General features: G+C 45.7%; 1 protein-coding gene across 1 annotated transcript in view; it reads right to left on the reverse strand.

Moving 5' to 3' along the window:
- BMERB1 (bMERB domain containing 1) overlaps positions 1-19,755 on the reverse strand; it is a 97,019-nt gene that overhangs the window by 32,112 nt on the left and 45,152 nt on the right. The window contains exon 2 of the mRNA XM_019666118.1: positions 3,228-3,351. Coding sequence (XP_019521663.1) covers positions 3,228-3,351 — 124 coding nt within the window. The remainder of the gene's footprint in view (positions 1-3,227; positions 3,352-19,755) is intronic.

The following is a 19,755-nucleotide window of genomic DNA, read 5'->3' on the forward strand; positions in this document are numbered from 1 at the left end:
CTCTCTCTCTCTCTCATGTGTGTGTGTGTGTGTGTGTGTGTGTGTGTGTGTGTGTGAAGGAAAGCTGTTGGAGTAAGGATGGGGTATGAAAGAATAATTTATTGCACTTTCAACAAATATTAATTGCCTAACAAGTGCCGGGCACTCTTCAGGATGCTGGGAAGATACAACAGTGAGGAAGTGAGATAAGATTCCTGCCCTCATGGAGCTGACACTCTTTAAGGAATTATCTTTGTAGATATATTCAGAGCTTCCTTCCTTCCTCCTTTTTTTCCTTCCTCCCTTTATTCACTCATTTAATAAATACTCAAGTCAGAGCACATCCTAGCTTGGCTACTTACTAGCTAATGCAACCTTGGGCAAATTTCTTAACCTCTAATTCTCTCTTCTCTAAAATGGAAACAAGAATAGGACCCACCTGAACAATCAGCCCTCCACCTATGTGAGGGCCGGCTCAGAGAAATAGCCAGGAAACTGAATTCAAGGCTAGCCCATGCACAGCCTGTCTGCCTGGGAGGCCAAGGATAATGGGTGAGGCTTTTGTCCAGGTCCGAATGGGCTGTGATCTGTCTCTACCCTGGCCATCCTAGAGCCCATCATGCCCCTCTGAGAGGGACAAGGGGGGTGCATCTCCAGGGAAGGCTACAGTCTGTGCCCAGCTGGGCCTGGAGGAGTCGTCATCATCCACCACTGTCTGCAGGCTACCGGTGAGACTCCCAGGGGCCTGGAAGCTGGCCCCCGCCCTGGAGAATGTCTGAGCCCCACTCTATAGCCTGACCACACTGACATTTTTCTCTACCCTTTAGATAATTTGATTTATTCAAGTGACTACGGTTGGCATTTTCCCCTAAGTGGTCGGACTCACGGGCATGATGGGGAAATTCAGTGAGGTCACAAGTCAAGAGCTTAACGAAGTGTTTGACTCAGAGCTAGAGGTCACACGTTCACTTTTCTTGTCATTGAGCACTTGCTATATGACAAGCATGTGCCAGATGCTGGGGACGTGCACACGTGTGCGTGTGCACACAGACACGCACGTGGTGCAAAGGTCAGTAAATGCCAAGAGACAGCCTTTGTTCCTGCAGCAGCAAAAGAAGGCTCTGCCCTCTCTTGAGCACCTGCAGCCTGGGTACCTTAAGGCAGAATTCACGTTCTCTGTCTTCCTTCCTTTTAAAACACAGGGAGGGTGCTGTAAATGCCAGTGATGTGTTCTTACTGTTACAAACAATCTATAGATAAGAAATATAAACTGTAGCTTAGTCACAGTTTTAGAACAGAATATAACTACTGCCTTCCTTGAGAACGTAGAACGTCAAAATTGGAAATAGAAAAATAGAAAACAGATGCAAAAGCAAGACCCAGGTCCTCATTTCATCATCTTTTGTAAGGGGGAAGTTAGTATAGCCTGACTAATGTTTCTATGTTAGGAAATGGAATTAACAGTCATAAAACTATCCACCAGCGTTAATAAAAACCAATGCTATTAACACAGGTCACTCCTATGAACTAGCATTAAAGACAGAATGGAGGAAGAAAGACTGTCGGTTTCCACGTATACGGTATTATTTATAAACCATTATAATCACCAACCTTCTCGTTACCTCTAAACTCTCAGTTACCCCATATTTTTTCACCAAAACTTTGAGAGCTGGCTTTCCCCTCACCCGACTCCGTCCATACGGAGGAGTGGGATGGGGATTTCGGCGTTCCCCAGACCCTATCACCGCTGTTGATCACCGCGGTTGCTGTCGGCTCATTTAAGAGGGGTGACTGTACCCATTACTCGACTTCAGCAACTGCCAATAAGCAGGTGAGTCCCAAGTCTCCGAGTCTAGGTCAGTGGCTTCCCCTGCACCCTCACGCTCACACACAGGATCCCCGGTCTCTCGCCCTGACGTGGGTGACCCCCAGGCATCTCAAAGCCGCCACGTTGGAATCACCTGGCCTAACAGAACACCTGGTCTGAGCTGATCCTTCTCTCACATAACCAATCCTTCCAATTCTTTCGAAAAGCAAAAAAACAAAACAATACAGAAGCCACTGGGAGGGAGGGATTGCTTCCAAACACTCACGTATTGGTTTATCTTATTCCCAGGTGAATGGGAGGACATTTCTTATCTGTAAAGTAGGAACGTTCTAGCACTCTCCTCGAAGGGTTCCCGTGAGAAAAGATCATGCGTGTATGTGCGTTTAGCACAGGGGCTGGCCAATGTGGAGAGCTGCACAAATGGCAGCTGTTAACATCACAGTCCATTTCAGGCGGGGTGAAAGAGAAGGTTATATGATGCAGCTGTGAGAACATGGGTTTTGAAAGCAGAGAGAGCTAGGTCTGAAGCCTAGCTCAACTATTTCCTAGCTGGGAGGCCCTGCGCAGGTGAACATCTCTGAGCCTCAGTCTTGTCATCTGTAAAATGGGAATAATCCCATAACCCGCCATTGTTAAGAGAATCAGTGACAGAATGGCTGAGAGGTGCTTAGTGCATGTCTGGAAGGTGTGAGGTTGCTGCTTCTTCAAATGGAGGTGGTGTCAGGAGCTGACAGGCAGTGTCAGGAATTTTCCAGGAAAGCCTACCTCTTAACCCTCGGTTTTTGTTTTGTTTTGTTTTTAAACTCTCGATGCTTATCTGCCAGTGCCCAATTTTTTAAACTGCAGTTTCTCTTGAATGACTACCTGTAATCCCTCACGACTGCTGTGCTGCTCTAGACAATGGGTTTTCAAATCATGTGACTCTGAGGTTGCTCACAATCCCAGGGGAGATACGCTAGTATTTCCCCCGAGTTTATAGATGACAAAACTGAAGCTCAGAGAGGCTAAGTAACCTGCCCACGCCCACCCAGCTTTTTTTTTTTTTCATCACAGGCCTGTCTGAACCCAGAGCGTGTGTCTTTAATGATATCAGCACAGGGTACCACCTCTAGCTCGTCTTTCTTTCTCTCTCTCTCTCTTGCTCCATTTCTCTTCTTAACAGGTAACATAGAAAGAGCTTGGGCTTTGGAGTCAGACTGTCCTGAATTCAATCCCAACTTCAGGGTCTTGTGTAAAATGCAAGATTATGATACCGACTTCTCTAGGCAGTAGTGAGAATCAAATGGGATTAAAAACAAAATGCACTTAATGCCTTTATCCCAGTGCCTGGCACACAGTCATAAGAAGTCAATGTCGGGGACCCGAGTGTCCTCCCCCGGCACACCCCTTCCTTTTCTCAGCCGCTTCCCCAGACACTCACATAAACCTGAGCTCGGACTCCCGTCGGACCAACACTTCCCGGAGACGCTGGATTTTCGCCATCTCCAGCTCGATCTCTTCCGGCATCATGGTTGTCTCCGCCATGGAGATGATGTCCAGCTGATCTGTGCGGGAGACACGGAACGCAGATGTCAAGACCCCAAGGCTGCACGGGTTTGCAAGAGTTCCCTCGTTCCAGGGAACAGACTTGATCCAGCAACCTTCACACGTGGCACAGGGAGCTCAGTGGGCACTGCATGTGTGTGTGTGTGTGTGTGTGTGAGAGACGGCCCTTCGGAAACTGGAACACACGTTTTCCATGGGAACCCTGATACGATGGCAAGAGGAGACTCAGGCGGGCTCATCAAGGCCTGCTCACGGTCATGTATGTGGCCCTGGCAGTGCCTGCTTGGTCCTGGCTCCTAGAACCTCTGCTCCCCTGACCACAAGCGCTTTGCCCTGTCCCAGCCTTCAACGCCAAGTCCGCCTTTCGGCAGAAGGAAGTTTTATAAGCATTATTTTATAGTAATGCTATTAATTATTATCTTACAGGAATACTAAGCAATGTAAGCAATAGTAATAGGAAAGAATACAAAAGGACAAAGTAAAAGAGTCATCCATAACCACACTGCCCAGAGAGAACCACCATGTACATTCTGACGGACAGTTTTCCGGCCTTATATTTATAGCATTATGTGTAGCCATATGTAAAAAATATTTTTAAAATATATCCCATATATATTATCATATATATAGAAAGGCTCTATGTATATATATGCACATAAGTACGAGTATGTATATATGCATGTGTATTAGTTCATCTGAGCTACCATTACAAAATTACAGAAGCTGGGAGGCTTAAATAACAGGCATTTATTTTCTAACAGGTCTGGAGGCTGAAAGTCCCAGACCAGGTGTGGTAGCGTCAGTGTCTGGTGAGGGCTCTCCTTCTGGCTTATAGACAGCCACCTTCTCGCCGTGAGCTCACATGGCCTGGTCTTTGCGCGTGCGCGCGCGCACACACACACACACACACACACACACACACACACGCACACACACACACACAGAGCTCTCTGGTATCTCTTCTTATAAGGACACTAATCCTGTAGGATCAGGGTCCACCCTTATGACCTCATTCAACCTCAGTTACTTCCTTGAAAGTCCTTATTTCCAAATCAGCCATACTGGGTGTTAGGGCTTTAACATATGAATGTGGACATAACCATGCAGCCCATAACAGTATATATATGTATGTGTGCTTATTTGTGTGTATACAAATTACCACCTATATTGCCATTAACATTTTGACATACATTCTTCATATATATGGTAATCTATATAATTATATACTATATATGTGGTATACATATATAGGGTGATAAATATATGCTTTATATGTATAGGATATATATAACACATACACAAGTATTTTTAATTGAATATAGTTGACATATATTGCAAATTTATGCATCCCCATGTTTATTGCAGCATTATTTACAATAGCCCAGATATGGAAACAACCTAAATGACCATCAATGGATGAATGGATTTTTAAAATGTAGTATATATACACAATGGAACATTATTCAGCCATGAGAAAGGAGGATATCCTGACATTTGTGACAACATGGATGGACCTTGAGCACATTATGTCAAGTGAGATAAGTCAGACAGAAAGACAAGTGCTGTAGAATCCAAAAAGGTCAAACTCATAGAAAACAGAAATGGTTATGGGGGGTGGGAGGGGACGGGGTCATGGATAAAACTGATGCTGTTTAAGGGTACAGACTTGTAACAAGTAGTAAATATTCACATGTATTTGTTTTTTAGAGACTGAAAAAATGTACATGAAAATATTAGTAGTTAAAAATGTTAAGATATGCATTACAGAGGATGCCAAAAAAATGTATACACATTTTAAGAAAGGAAAACTGTATTAAACTGGTAGTACTCAACATATACCGATAACAAAAGATGAATACAAGTCACGTTTGACTTCTGCAGTTACAAGAGGTGCTCAAAATGGTTCCCATCAGCGTCCAGACACTTCTGATTATGGTGAGCTACTGCTTGAGCAACGTTGACCCAAGTGTCCAATTGTATGCATTTTCTTGGCACCCCTGGTATAGACACAATTATATATCCATATAAATTCACCATATATACTCGTAGGTCTGGTTTTCGTCATACCATGTAAAGACAGGGCCTCACATTTTATTACCTGCTCTTTTCACTTAACACATCCATGAGCATTTTTGCTCGTCCTTGGATGTTCTTCCCCAGCAGCCGTGTGAAAGGCTGCGTAGTTCTCTATTTGTGGCTGTATTATGAATCATTTGATCAACCCCCAGACATTTGGGTTGTTTTCCACTCCCCCCTCCCCCCCACTATAAACGGCCCTGTGATGAGCATTCTCAAACCTAAATCTCTGAGCGCATCTAAGAGGTTCCTTCAGGCCACATTTGCAGAGGGAATGCGTGGGTTGTAAAGGATGCAATATTCTAAGGCCTTTCCCAGGTCAAGAAGGAGACGTAGGTTAGGGTCTTGCTCTACTCTGAGGCCAGCATCACCTCACCTATGTCTGCTAACCCCCTCCAGCCCCATCACCTCAGTTCTGATACCTGGCATTTGTCTTTTTCCTTACCTCCCAGCCAATGGTTTTGGAAGCTGCCTTCTCTCTACCCGTCTTCCGTCTATGACCTGGAGCCTTGGCCCAGCACACCTGCTGTGATTTGCAGACTTCCTTTAAGTCAGCTCCTGCCTGCTTGGATCTCAAAATAGCACCCACTCCCAGAAGCCTGCACGACTGCTTTGTCATCTGTGGGAACCTCCTGACCTCAAGTTCTTCGCTAGATGTCAGATTTTTGGTAAACGGCCATGCCCTTCAATCTCTTACTCCCTTAACACATCATTACATAAGCCAAAATTACCTGCCTCCCCTCCACCAGTCAAAAGGCCTGGCTTGAGGAAGGAACAAGAATAAACTAGTAATATTAATTGAGTGTTACTGCACGCTGGGCTCCCACCAGGCTAGGGGACCAGCTTTGACGAGCACCAATTCTGGGCACAGGGCAATGGAGGGTTGTGTTGACCTGGGAGTGGGAGGTAGGGGGTATTGTAGAGTCAAACGGCCTGGCTTTGAGTAGCAGCTCTGCCCCCTCACTGTGTGGCCTTGGAGAGTTAGTTAACTGCTCGTGACTCAGTTTCCTCCTCTGTAAGTGTGTAATGAAGAGAATTAATCACACCCCGTGGACTGGCATTTTCCTTTGTCCTCGGGGGAGGGTGGAGGCGGGGGCAGTGCCAGTCTCCAGGTACTGAGATGAACGCTTAGCTCTGACTTTGGGCAGAGACTGGGGTTGACGTCTCTGTTGAAAAGTCTTGCTCACGGATGCTTTCCTTCCCCTGGAGAAAGGAGTGAAACCTAGACCTCAGATTGGTTGGTAGTCATTAGAATCCTTTCTTGGAGTGAGTGCTCTGTGCCAGGCTCATTGTAAGCTGTCTCTCATTTAATCTTCACAACACCCAAGGTCAGGGGTTGGCAAGCTACGGCCACAAGTCAAATCCAGCCCCCTGCCTGATTCTGTACGTCAAGTTTTACTGGAACACTGGCCACGCTCATTCATTTATGGATTATTTATGGCTGCTTTTTAGTACAACGGCAGAATCGAGTAGTTGCAACACAGACCATATGGCCCACAAAACCTCAAATATTTACTACCTGGCCCTTTCCAGAAAAAGTTCGCCAACCCCTGTCCTAGATGGTCGATGCTATAATTTCCCCAGCTTAAAGGTGAAAAACAGAAAACGGGCTTACCCATTAACGATCATAGCTAACATTCACTGAGCATTTATCACAGGCAAGGCCTGGGTTCTCAAAACAGCCCTGGGTGGTAAGTACTGGTAGCATCCCCATTTCAAAGATGGGTAAATTGAGGCTCCGGAAAAGGAGTAATGTGGCTGAGATTTACCACCAGATCTAGCCTACTCCAAAAGCCCTTGTTGGAATCAGTCATATTCATTTTAAACCTATCTCGCCACTGAAGACGCGCCATCATCATCTTAGCAGGAGAGAGAGCTGAGTATATCCTGTTATGATAGATCCATGGAGAGCAGGAACTGTTCTCAAGTAACAGCAGGTGTGGGGAGGACCTGGGGAGCTGGTTAGAAAGGCAGAGTCTCCGTCTCTACCCGCAGGGACCCCCATGAAGGAGGTCGTCAGACCAGACTCTGAGAAACGCTGGCCCTGGACATGAAGAAAGGAACATCGTACACAGTGGGTTTATTTTTAGTGTGAATTTGTGTGATGGAACTAGCGTCATGGAAACCCTCTTGACAATACCTTTCCTGGAAGGCAGGCATTCAACAGCTGCCAAAGATTATGTCCATGAGGACAAATCCTGGAAGACGACAGACCACACTTCGGGCTGGAGAGAAGACAGCCTCCATGAGACGGCTGTGGGGACAGAGTGAGGTTGAAGGCACTGAAGTCCCCAGGGCTCCAACTGACATTGCTGCCACTGAGCTGCCAGGAGTTGAGTCACTTCTCGGGGAAGAGGCAGTGAGATCTATCATTTTATCCCCAAATGCCACGCTGGGGAGAAGCATGCCTCGTGAGTGCCACAGCATGAGCACCGGGCACAACTGGGGCATGCCAGCAGGCTGTCATTTATCTCAAAAATGTAAAGCTACCCAGGGACAACGGGAGTGATGTGAATGAGGGCCGGCCATCTCCTAGAAACTTGTAATTTAAATATAGGTGAGAAGGGTTATTACCAAAGGAAGCCTTCTCTGGTCTATCCCAACCATGGGCCACAGTTGGAATTTAAGCCCAGGGTCCTCTGATGAACCCCTCCTTTTGTTTCTGCTTCATAATTTAAAAAAAAAATTTTTTTTATCGGGTAACTGTGTTTTTTCCAGGACCCATCAGCTCCAAGTCAAGTTGTTGTCCTGCAATCTAGTTGTGGAGGACGCAGCTCAGCTCCAAGTCCAGTTGCCGTTTTCAATCTAGTTACGAGGGGCGGGGGGGGGGCAGTCCACCATCCCATGCGGGAATCAAACCGGCACCCTTGTTGTTCAGGGCATGCGTTCTAACCAACTCAGCGGTAGGTCAGCTCGGGCGCAGCTCACTGGCCCACGTGGGAATCGAACCAGCAACCTTGTTGTTCAGAGCACGTGCTCTAACCAGCTGAGCCACCAGGCCACCCCCTGCTTCATAACTTTATACACCTGGTATATGCTCTAGAGCTCACTCATATTGAGCATTGACTGCGAGCCACGCACTGTCTCAGCAGACTCCTAAATACCTTGGCAGGTAGGTATTATCATATCACCCACCCTTTACAGATGAAGCTCAGAGAGATCCTAAGTCATTGGCCAAAATCACTGAACCACTGAGTGGCAGAGCTGGGACTCAGACCCCAGTCTGCCTGATTCCAAAGCTCATGCTATTGGTCAAAGGGTTATAGAGCAGTGTTTCCAATGCCTGTCACTGCACAGAATTCACCACAGCCACGTATCATCTGCTATGGGCTGCCTGTTTGTGTCCCCCCACCTCTGGTTCCTATGTTGAAACCCTAAGCTCCAAGGGGATGGTATTAGGAGGTGGGGTCTTTGAGAGATAATGAGGGTTACAGGAGGTCATGATGGGGTGGGGGTGGGGGAGCTCCCATGATGAAGAGACACAAGAGCTTGCTTCCTCTCTTAGCTCTCCACCATGTGAGGACACCACAAGAAAGGGGCCATCGGCAAACCAGGAAGCGGGTCCTCACCCAACACTGGATCTGCCGGCACCTTGATCTTGGACTTTCCAGCCTCCAGAACTGTTAAGAAATCAATGCCTGTTGTTTAAGCCACTCAGTCTGTGGTATTTTGTTATAGCAGCCTGAGCAGACTAAGATGCTATCTATACTATGACCTATTCAATATTTCTTCACATTGACTTTTTAAAAAAAAAAATTCAAATGAACACCTTAAAGGGAATTTCATATCACCTCCATAAATAATAAGTCACTATCCCCTGGCACAATTAGAAAATAGCCATAAAAATAAATTCAATGGAAACAAAGTGATGTTAATCAAATTCCGGCTAAATTCTGCAGCCTGCTCAAGGCTCAGATTGAAGCCTAATTTTTCTTTCTTAACAAGGTGGATTAGCAAGGACTAGAAAGTTAGCAAGTCCTAGGGAGGCGTTTAAGACAACCACGAAATTCAGGCTTTCTTCTTTGGCCATGATAAAGGTTGATAATTGGGGAAAAAAGGAGACAAAACAGAATTCCAGCCCTTAGGGTTGGAAGGGTTTTAGAGGTTCTTCAGGTCAGCCTCAGATGCATCTGGGACAGGATGTGGAATGACATGACAAGGTGCAGTTCGGAGGTCTCTGGACAAACAGCAGAGGACCCAAACTCTGGAGTTCTCATTGGAAATTAAATGAGAACTCAGGCCTGAAGGATAATTCTCAACCATTTGTCAAGTTGTTCACCCAAAGATGAATCATCCATTTTTGAGTTATTATTTCAATCCGGCTCGTATCCCAGAGGCAATTAAACGAAGGTGGGCCCGCTCATTTCAGTCCCACAAACATCTGTTAGGCATCCAGCATCCTTAATACACCTTCAGAAGGACACACACAGGAAGGGCCAGAGTGCTTGCCTTGGAGGATGGGGGAGACTAAGGGTCAGGGTTGGGGAGAATCACCTTCCACCTAACATGTCCTTTTCTACTGTTTGAACTTTTAAAAACACTTTTTATTCTGGAATAATTTTAGAGTCACAGGAAAGTTGCAAAGATACTACTGAGATTTCCCACATACCCTGACCCTTCACTTGGTTCCCACCATTTTTAACATCACCAAGATGCTGACGTTGGCACAAGACTATTAGCTGTGCTGCTTGAAATTTTGCCATGGCAGGTGTTACTTATTCAAGGCAGATTTAAAATAAAGAAAAAAAAGAAAAAAGAAAAGAAAAAGAGTTGGTGTGTGCGGACATCATGGGCGCAATGAAGGCAACTGAAGGGGGTGGTTATGAGCGTGGATTTAGGGGTTCAGGGGCTAGCTCTCATGCTGACCTTGGCCCGATAGGTTGATGACTCTGAGTCTCAGTTTCTTCATCTGCAATGTAGGGACAATCAGACACATCTCTTAGGTAATTTATGTAAGTGCCAGGAGCATAGAAAGTTCTTTCCATGGCTCTCTCTGTGCGTAATATTTGCTCTTATTATTTATTTAATAAGTATGCATTGAAAACTTGCTTCAAGCCAGATATAGCTTCTAAGCAATGGGGATGGAACAAAACAGACAAAATCTTTGCCCTCATCAAGCTGACCTAGAAGCAAGAAAAAGCTTACACAGAGTAACTTTGCTCCATTGCTCTCTGGTGGTCACTGGCTGCCCAGCAGCTCACCCCTGATGTTAGATTTGGACAGATTCCGGTTCAAGTCCTGGCTCTACCACCAACTGCATGATCTGGACACATTAATTAACATTCCCAAGTGTTACTTACCTCTTCTGTAAAATGGGTCAGTAACTCCTACCTCACGGGCTTGCTGCTATGGAGATGAAATAAAATAATACATCAGGTGCTCGGCGCAGTGCCTGGGCATGGTGCGGAGTGGTCTGCATCATTCTAACTACCACCACAGGTCCTTTCCCTGGAAGATGCTATATTAACAAGGGGGAGGAAATAAAATCATCAGATCTGGAGAACAACAGGCCTCTGGCCATTTGGGCTATTCCTCTGCCCCTTTAGGTAAGGCTGCAGTCCTCCAGCTCCGACAGACCCATGGCTGCCCTGAGAGTTGGGGAGGCCAGGGGGGCTCAGGGCACACCACCCTGAGGGTGCAAAGGCACGTCTTTCTGGCATCAACCCAAGAGTGAGTTTAAACACCAGAGCCCCAAATACTGGGGAGAGGACATCCTGATGCATTTCAAAGGCTCCTGGTGACATCCCAGCTTTTTATCATCATCAATCATTCATGGAGGAAAGCAGCTCATTTCAACCCCCAAATATCTTATTATGGGAGGTACCAAGCATCTCGCCTTCTTGCTGTAACGGGAATGTAATGGGAAACGGCCGGCTCCTTTTAATGAGTCACCATTTCCCAACAAGATGAAGTAACTGCTTTTAATTCAGATGCCCCCGTGGCTGCTTCATCCCCCTGGGGTCTGCTTGGGAAGGAAGATGCCACGGAGTCCTGCGAGTGATCATACCTCCCGGTGCCCGCTGCCTTCCTATCCGTAATGTCTCTCTATATTTTCACGATCAACCCTGCAAGGAAGGTTTTGCGGCTGGAAGAAACTGACTTGCATCCAAATCCCGGCCATAGTTATTATTCTTTGTGACTCTGGGCACATTTTTTAGCTTCTCCGAGTCTCTATTTTCTCAGCCACATCTGACTTGTCCGAGGTCTCCAAAGCAACTGTCTCTTTCTAACCGCTGACCTTGGGCAAATAACTTGACTTCTGTTAGCCTCAGTTTCCTTCTCTGTAAATTGGGGGTAAGGAAGTACCCCCAGGTGTGAGACCTTCTGAAGGCTCATTCTGAAAGCTCAGGAAACAAAGCTAAAGCAAGGGTTTTATCTCACCTCTGCTTAGCAGCCTCTGAGAGCTTTGTTCCAACCTGAGTTTCTCACTCGGGGCACCACTGCCATTTGGGGCAGCTCATTCTGTGCTGTGGGGGCTGCCCTGTGCATTGCAGGATGCTTAGCAGCACCTCAGGCCTCTACTCACGAGGTGCTGGTAGCATCCTCCCTTCAACACCAACCTTCTTCACACATTTGCCAATATCAGCTGGGGACAAAATTGTCCCTGGTTGAGAATCATTGGTTTAGACTCACTTTTTCAGTAGAATTCCTGGGAACACCTTCATCCCTGTTTGCCATATAAGGTAAAAATATTCACAGTTCCCATGGATTAGGGTGTGGATTTGGGGGAGAGGGGCACTATTCAGCCTATACAGCCTACATAAGAGAGAGGGCCAGGTAAACCTACTGTGGAGAGTCCCAGGATGGGGTTATCATCCTCAACGGTGGAAAATATAGTCTGTAAGGAGAGACCTAGATTCCCTGAGGAGGTGGGACAACCAAGCAGTGAGGCTGCCCTCCTGCTCACTGGGCATTCTCCCACCACCCAGCTCGGTGCCAGCGGCCACAGCACAGCCCCACCTGGCTGACAGCATGATTCAAGTCGGAATGTCGGCTCTGCCCTGTACTGGCTTGTGCCTCCCCCCGGAAAAGGTATTTAAATTCCCCAGGTTTCCCCTTTCTCACTTGTAAAATAGGTCTAACAATCCTTGTTTGCCATATTTCTTCATTCCATAATAACTATCTGCATAGTTGATAAGTGGGTCATGCAACCTTCCCCTCCCTCAGTATCATCATCTGTTAAGTGGGAGTAATAGAAGCTACTCATTGCTTGTGGTGAGGGTTGAGTGAGAGATTGTGTGTAAGTCTAGTACATCATAAGGACAGAGTGAGGTCTTGGTGAGTGTCAATCACCATCCTCACTATCGTCATCACCATCATCACCAGCGCCATCACTATCAATGCCATCGTCATCGTCATCATCATCACCATCACCATCATCACCATCATCACCATCATCACTAGCACCATCATCATTATCAATGCTATCATCACCATCGTCATTTTCACCATCATCACCAGGACCATCATCACCATCATCACCAGCATCATCACCAGGACCATCACCACCATCACCACCATCATCACCACCATGACCATCAAGAGTAAGCAGCCAGCCTCAGACCTTCACTGGAGTTGAAGCTGGGAGTGGAAAAAGACAGAGGAGATCAGCTTGTGGGGGGCCTTTGCCCCAACTTTACCTCCCTTCCCAGAATGCCCGACCTCACACACCATCCCACACCTTCTTAAGGAAAATAATAAGCACCAAAAGTCGTGGGTCCCACCTGCATCAGTCACAAAACTAGCAGAGGCCTGGTGGGGAGGGGAGAAAAGGGGGAAGTGTGATATTAAGGTAATGGAAATAAAAAATTTTAACCAATATTCTAAAATACTAACTTTCAAGGAATCACCGTAGGATGCTTTATACTTCTAATAATACTAACATTCCTCAAGTCTTTTAAGACTTTTCTTGGGCTCTTATATGACGATGAAATCCTTTCTCAAATAAGGAGAGGTATTAATAAACAAACTCTTCTTTGAAAATTGCTTTCAAATCAGTTTATGAACCATTCAAGAAAAGCAGTTTAACACACTTATACTCACTTTTTTATATTTACATGATTTGATTACCCACTGCGTTTGCACAACTTGGCTCAGAGCAACTTTTGGTAGTTTCAAAATATCAAACTCCCTCTCCACCAAAGGTTCATCACCATTGAGGATGGATCTTCCCAAGAATTCAACAGGGGCTGGGGCTGCATTTCCAGGGGGATTTCCGGGAAGGTTTTCATTTGAATAATGTGTGTGTTGCCTCCAGCGCGGGGCTTTGAAAAAGAGGACACACGAATTCTGGCAGTTTGTTTAAAAATCTGTAATGTCATTTTTCATTTTGGTGTCCTCACCCCAAAACTTCTAAGTGAACTTCAAACCAAACCTCTCTGTCATATTTCTCCCAACCCCAAGAGGAAGGACTCGGATTGGTTTAATGAGGTCCTTTGAGATCACACAAGAAAATAAAAGTATTCTTCCTAATTTAGCGGGAATTGTTAGAAATGTGAAATTAAAACTGTGAAAATGGATAACCGTGTAATAATAAGATGATTGTCCAATTAAAATTGCATAAACAACTAATGTTTCTCAGCACTTCTATAGGTTCATCCTAGTATTCAAGGTCCACTTTAAAAATATATATATCCTCTAGCCCTGCAATTTCAGCCTTCATGAATATACACAAATATAAATCTATCCTGAGCTGTGATTCATGCATCTTTACTAAGACTCTCTAACACTTCCAATTTACAAGCCAATTCAGAATTAAGCAAAGGGCCCAGGTCACGCAAGGATGGATAGAAAACCAGATGGTGCAGCTTAAAACCGTGCTTAGTGGGGCTCAAATGATTGGAATCTAAAGGAAAATAAATTGGGGCTGTCTAAAGTAATATTTCAGTTTTTAAAAATTGCTTAGCCTTGCAATCATGTGGCTCATTTCATCCCTGACCGGCTGGAAACTTAACTGGGGAGATAAACTGCTAGGAGAATATTATTCCCATTCAGAAAGTCTGAGACCAGAGTATAGTGTGGGGATCAATGGGGGTAGTGTGGGGTGTGCTCTGGGATGCTTGTGGGTCAGAGAACACCAGCCAAGAAACCGATGCATGGGCTACAATGCAAGCCATGGGTAGGCCAAGTTCAATGTTCACCAACAGCCTGCAAGCTGGGAAGCCAGAGGGAGAGGATCACGGTGGAAGAAGGGAGGCAAATGTGGAAACGGAGATGCTGGTTGGAAGTCCAACATGAGAAGTAAGACGTGGCCCTAAACAGAGAGAGATCAATCAGAAAGGCAAAAGCATCAGGACTGGAAATACACAGGGATTTTTTTTTTTAATTAACTAAAGTCCATATTTTGTTCAGATTGCCTTGGTTTTTACTTCAGGTCCTTTTTTCTAGAATCCCAATCCAGGAGACCACCTGTCATTTAGTGATGGCATCTCCTGAGGCTCTTCTTGGCTATGACAGTTGCTCAGACTGTCCTTGTTTTTGATCATGACCTTGACAGTCTTGGGGAGCACTCATCGGGATTTTATAGAATGTCCCTCAGCTGGGATCTGGCTGATGTTTTTCTGCTGATTAGACTGGCGTTATGGGTTTGCAGAAGGTAAAACGCCATTCTCATCACTTTCTGGCAAGGGCACAGTAACTTGTCACTGTGGATGTTGACCTGGATCACCTGGCTGAGTAGAATTCGTCAGGCTTCTCCACTGTAAAGTCACTGTCCCCCTATGCCTTCCCGTTGTGTCCTCTTTATAAGGAAGCCACTAAGAAGCACAGCTCCCACATGCAAGGTGGGAGTCAGACGCACTCCTGTGAGGGCCGAGCACGCTATTCTTTTTACAATTAGAAAAAAATATTCCCACATGAAAAGATGAAGAGGAATCATATGCCGGTAGAGTAAAAACCCAGAACTTCTGTGTGTCCCAGCTGGAACTGGGTGTGGGGCAAGGACCAGCTCCCCAGAAACACTGCAAGAGGTGCAAAATCTTAGTGTTCAAGTCCAAAGGTCAACCTGGCTTCAAAACAGCTAAAGATGCAAAAAAAACAAAACCAAAACCAAACAAACAAACAAAAAACTGGGCACAAAAGCTAAGCAAAGGTTCAGCCAGTTGGGATTCTTTTCATAGGCACTGATTAGGATTCTCTTCACACCCCTTTTGAAGGCTCAGGTCAGGTTGGGTGGTCCTTTCTCAGGGGGGCCTTGGGCAAATGATGTGGCCTCATATGTCAATGGAGAGTTCTTTGTTTATTCAACATAACACCATACGCCAGGCAATGTTCTAGGAGCTAGGCATACAGAAATGAAACATCTATCTTAGGGGGGAAGGTGGGTGGCAGGTAAAAACGATAAACAGCATCCTTTAATTTGACAGGACTATGAAGAGAGTAAAATGCGGTTATGGGCTAGAAAGCGACTGACGGGTGACTCCTTCAGACAGTGAGTCAGGGAAGACCTCTCAGAGAAAGTGCCATTTGAGCTGACACGGAATGACCCAAAGGCGCAGGTGTGGGAAGAAGGAAGGAGCAAACGCTACAGGCAGATGGAAATGCAAACGCAGGAGTCTTGAGGTGGGACAAGCTTCAAGTTCAAGAACAGAGAGAAGGCTGATGTGGGTGGAGCAAAGGAGAGGGGAGGAGTGTTACTGACACGATGCAGACACAGCAAGGGGACAGATGAGGCAAGGCCAGTGGGCTGTGGTGAAAAATTTGGATTTTAGTCCCAGTGGTTGACTCACAGAAGAATTTTAAGCAGGGGAGCAAAGGGATCTGATGGTGTTTTGAAAAGTCACTGCCTCCCATGAGAGAGTGCACTGTTAAAAGGGTGAGCGTAGAAGACCAGCCTCTTGCTAGTGTTGCAGAAAGTTGATGAAGGATTAAATGCATGATAACGTGTGCAAGGGGCTTGGTCCAGGGCCTAGTCATAGCAAGTGATCAATAACTGCAATGCAAAGCAAAGCAAAGCAAAGCAATGCAATGCAACACAATGCAGTAAAATAAATAAAATAAAATAAAATAAAAGCACTATTGTAGTTATGCAGATGCTTGCTGCTCCTGCGAACTTAGCCACAGCTGTCCCTGCAGCTCACGCTCTCTGGAGATCATTGCAAAGGGTGGGACAGTCCCAAGGTCGCTGGCCATCTTCTTCCCACAGACAGAGCCAACTGGCTTGGGGTGTGACAGACAAGTCATAGGGAGGCAGAGTGCTTTGGAGCACAGGCACACGAGGCGGGGCCTGAAACACCAGCCTGGGCCTCATGTAACCCCGCAGTATGTCCTGAGGGTTCCCTGTCAAGGGTAACAGAATATGCCACCCCAAAATATGCCACTTGGGCATAAGAATTATTTTGAGCTGAAGGCAATTGAAAAAAAAAAAAAGGTACAAGGAAAGCTCTCTGCAGACACAAATTTGTAAAACTGTCTCCCCTCCCCTCTCCACCAGGAAGGACAGAAGTTAATCACCGGAAACAACTACAGATCCTTCGCCTGAAGGTGGCACCAGAGGAATCTACACAACAAACTTCCTAAGCACTTATCTTCCATTTGTTTCCCCACATGTTGTCCTTCCCATATGGAACTCAAAGACCTTTTCCTTTGTCTTGTCACCTCACTAAAAATGTATTGCTCTACTGTTAAGACACTCTGTAAGCCCAATTTCCAACCACCCTTATGAGTTAATCATCACTAAGTGCTCCCACACATATGTGCAAGGCACAAGGTGATAAACTGCTGTTTGTTTTTCTGTTATTGATCTGTGTTTTGTCAGTCTAATTCACAGGGCCCAGGCCAGAGAGCCTAAGATGGAAAAATATTTTTTCTCTCCCCCACACCTGCATGGCATCTCTTAAAATGGGTGCAGGTGACTGAGGGCCACAGTCTGGGTTTGGCAGAGAATGGGGGAGGGGGGGACACTGAATCTGGAATGGGTCACTGAGAGTAAAAGAAAAACAGGGTCAAAATGAAGCATACCATGGAATAAACTGAAGGCGGTAAATTATATTTAGGGAAAGGTAGAAAAAGCTAGACTCTGTGATATGTGACAGGGTACACTGTCAACAATTCCCACCGAGCTTGGAAAACTCCAAGAGAAATCACAGAGAGTCCACATCAGGAAATGGCTATTTTGAACCCAGCTAGGAGGTTGGGCTCTCTCTGCCTGCTTTTCCTGAGGGAGGGAGTGGCTGGGCCACACTGTTAGCTCTTCAAGGCACTGGTTCCCCTACACAGAATTTTAATCAACGGAGTGCTGAGTCCAAGCCCCTCGATTGCACGGAAAACGAAAAATAAACCATTCTGTAGCTCCGGGTTTGCCAAGCCCAGGTCGGCTCCGAGAGAAGCTGGAACCTACAAAAAAATTTTTGCCAAAGGGAAGACAAGCAACTCCTTCCAAAAGAGGGGGTGTGAGTGGCAGTTTCCTGCTCCTGGCAGCTCCTCTACTCGTTTTGTTCAGAGCGTTTCGATTCTAAATGTCACCGTGTGGTTGTCTCAATGTGGAGTGGACCTTGGTTGGTTCTGCCTCCCAGCCTCCATTCACTCTTTGTTCATAATGGGATCCCTATTTCCGCTGGAGAACCAACATGGGCACCCCTTCCAGGTCTTGGGGATGGTGGGGCTGACCTAACCCAGGTGCGGTGGCCTGTTTCCCCAGCCAGTGGGGCTGGTTCAGGTGGGCCCAGTCATAAAACACAAGTGATCAGGCCCAGAGCTTTTGTGTGAACTCTTAGGGGAAGAGAAACCGTCCCTGGTTTCCAGCTGCACTTGGACCTGCCATCGCATGGATGCTGAGAGCAAACCTCCATGGAGGGGAGAAGAGCCAAGAGATGGAGAGACTCAGACGAGGTACTGTGGGGCCATGGACCAATCACCTCTAGAGTAACAAATCCCAAGGTATTCTCTCTTTTTGCTTAAGTGGCTTGAGTTTTCTGTGGCATGCAACCAAGAGAGTCACACAAACAGTCTACATTTTCAAAGAGAAATATGCGAGGAGGCGCAGCAGCAGGGGTGGTGGTGGTGGGGGTGAGGGATAAGAGGACTAGGGATGGGGCAGCCCCCTGCCTCCAATCAGAATGCCAACACCACCATCCCCTAAAGCTGGGTCTGTGAACTATATAGCCCCAAGGCCAAATCCAGCCCAACGCCTGTTTTTGTATAGCCTGTGAGCTCAGGACGGTTTTTACATTTTTAAATGGTTGTGGGAGAAAAGTCGAAAGAAAAATAATAGATCATGACATGAAAATTATACAAAATTCAAATTTCAGTGCCCATAACTAAAGCTTTATTGGAACATGGCCACGCCATTTGTGTGTGAATTGCCTTGGGCTGCTTTCACACTACAGAGTTGACTAGTTGGGACACAGACCATATGGCCTCAAAGACGAAAATATTTACTATTAGCTCTTTAAGAAAACGTTTGCAGACCCTTGTCTGTAAGGATCCTTGAGCTATCCAGGAAAAGAGATTCCGTAACTTGCCTTTTATAAACTAGGGTATTAAGGGATTTAAGTTCCAAGCTTATTATGCTGATCAATTTATTGAAACGATTGATTTTTCTTGCCAGGTAAAAAAAAAAAAAAAAGAACTGCTAATTATTTATATAACCTTGTTTAGAAGGAAGCTTTATTTAAGCTTTTAAGGTTACAAACCAAAAATACCATCTAGGATTCCAGTAATAATCCCAAAGGTCACAGCAGTGACATATTCAATGTTAGTGATGGTTATTTGGCCCTGTTTTCTCACAATTACAAAACTTACATTTTTTTTTTTTTTTAGCTGAGCCATCCTGCTACCTGTTGGCAGCTCAGTGGCTGCTCCGCTCGGGTTGGACTCGAACCGCTGTTGCTCAGAGCTCAAACTCTTGAGCGAGCTCTTAACCAACTGAGCCACTCGGCCGGCCACTCAAAACTTACTTTTAAAGCATCTTCTATTTTTTGTATAATCTGAGAAATAATCTAAGCCATAAGTTAAATGAACTTTATAATTAGAATAATAATAACTATTATTTACTAAGCCTTTACTATTTGCTAGTCAAAGTTCTGAGCATTTTTATTTATATTAACAGATTAAATGGTCCCAACCACCATATCAGGTAGGTACTATTATTACTATACCCACTTGGTAGATGAGAAAACTACGGCACAGAGGCAGGTTAAGTAATTTACCTAAAGTCACACAGCCAGCAAATACTGGGGCCAGGATTCAAACCCCAGTAACCTGGTCCCCGAAACTGGACTATGTTCTGGAATAGGCCATCACAGCTTTATTTAAGAGGTAAGGGTAGGGCCGGCTGAGTGGCTCAGTTGGTTAAGAGCTCGCTCAAGAGTTTGAGCTCTGAGCAACAG

This window comes from Hipposideros armiger, unplaced genomic scaffold (assembly GCF_001890085.2).
Source record: "Hipposideros armiger isolate ML-2016 unplaced genomic scaffold, ASM189008v1 scaffold_460, whole genome shotgun sequence".
NCBI lineage: Eukaryota > Metazoa > Chordata > Mammalia > Chiroptera > Hipposideridae > Hipposideros > Hipposideros armiger.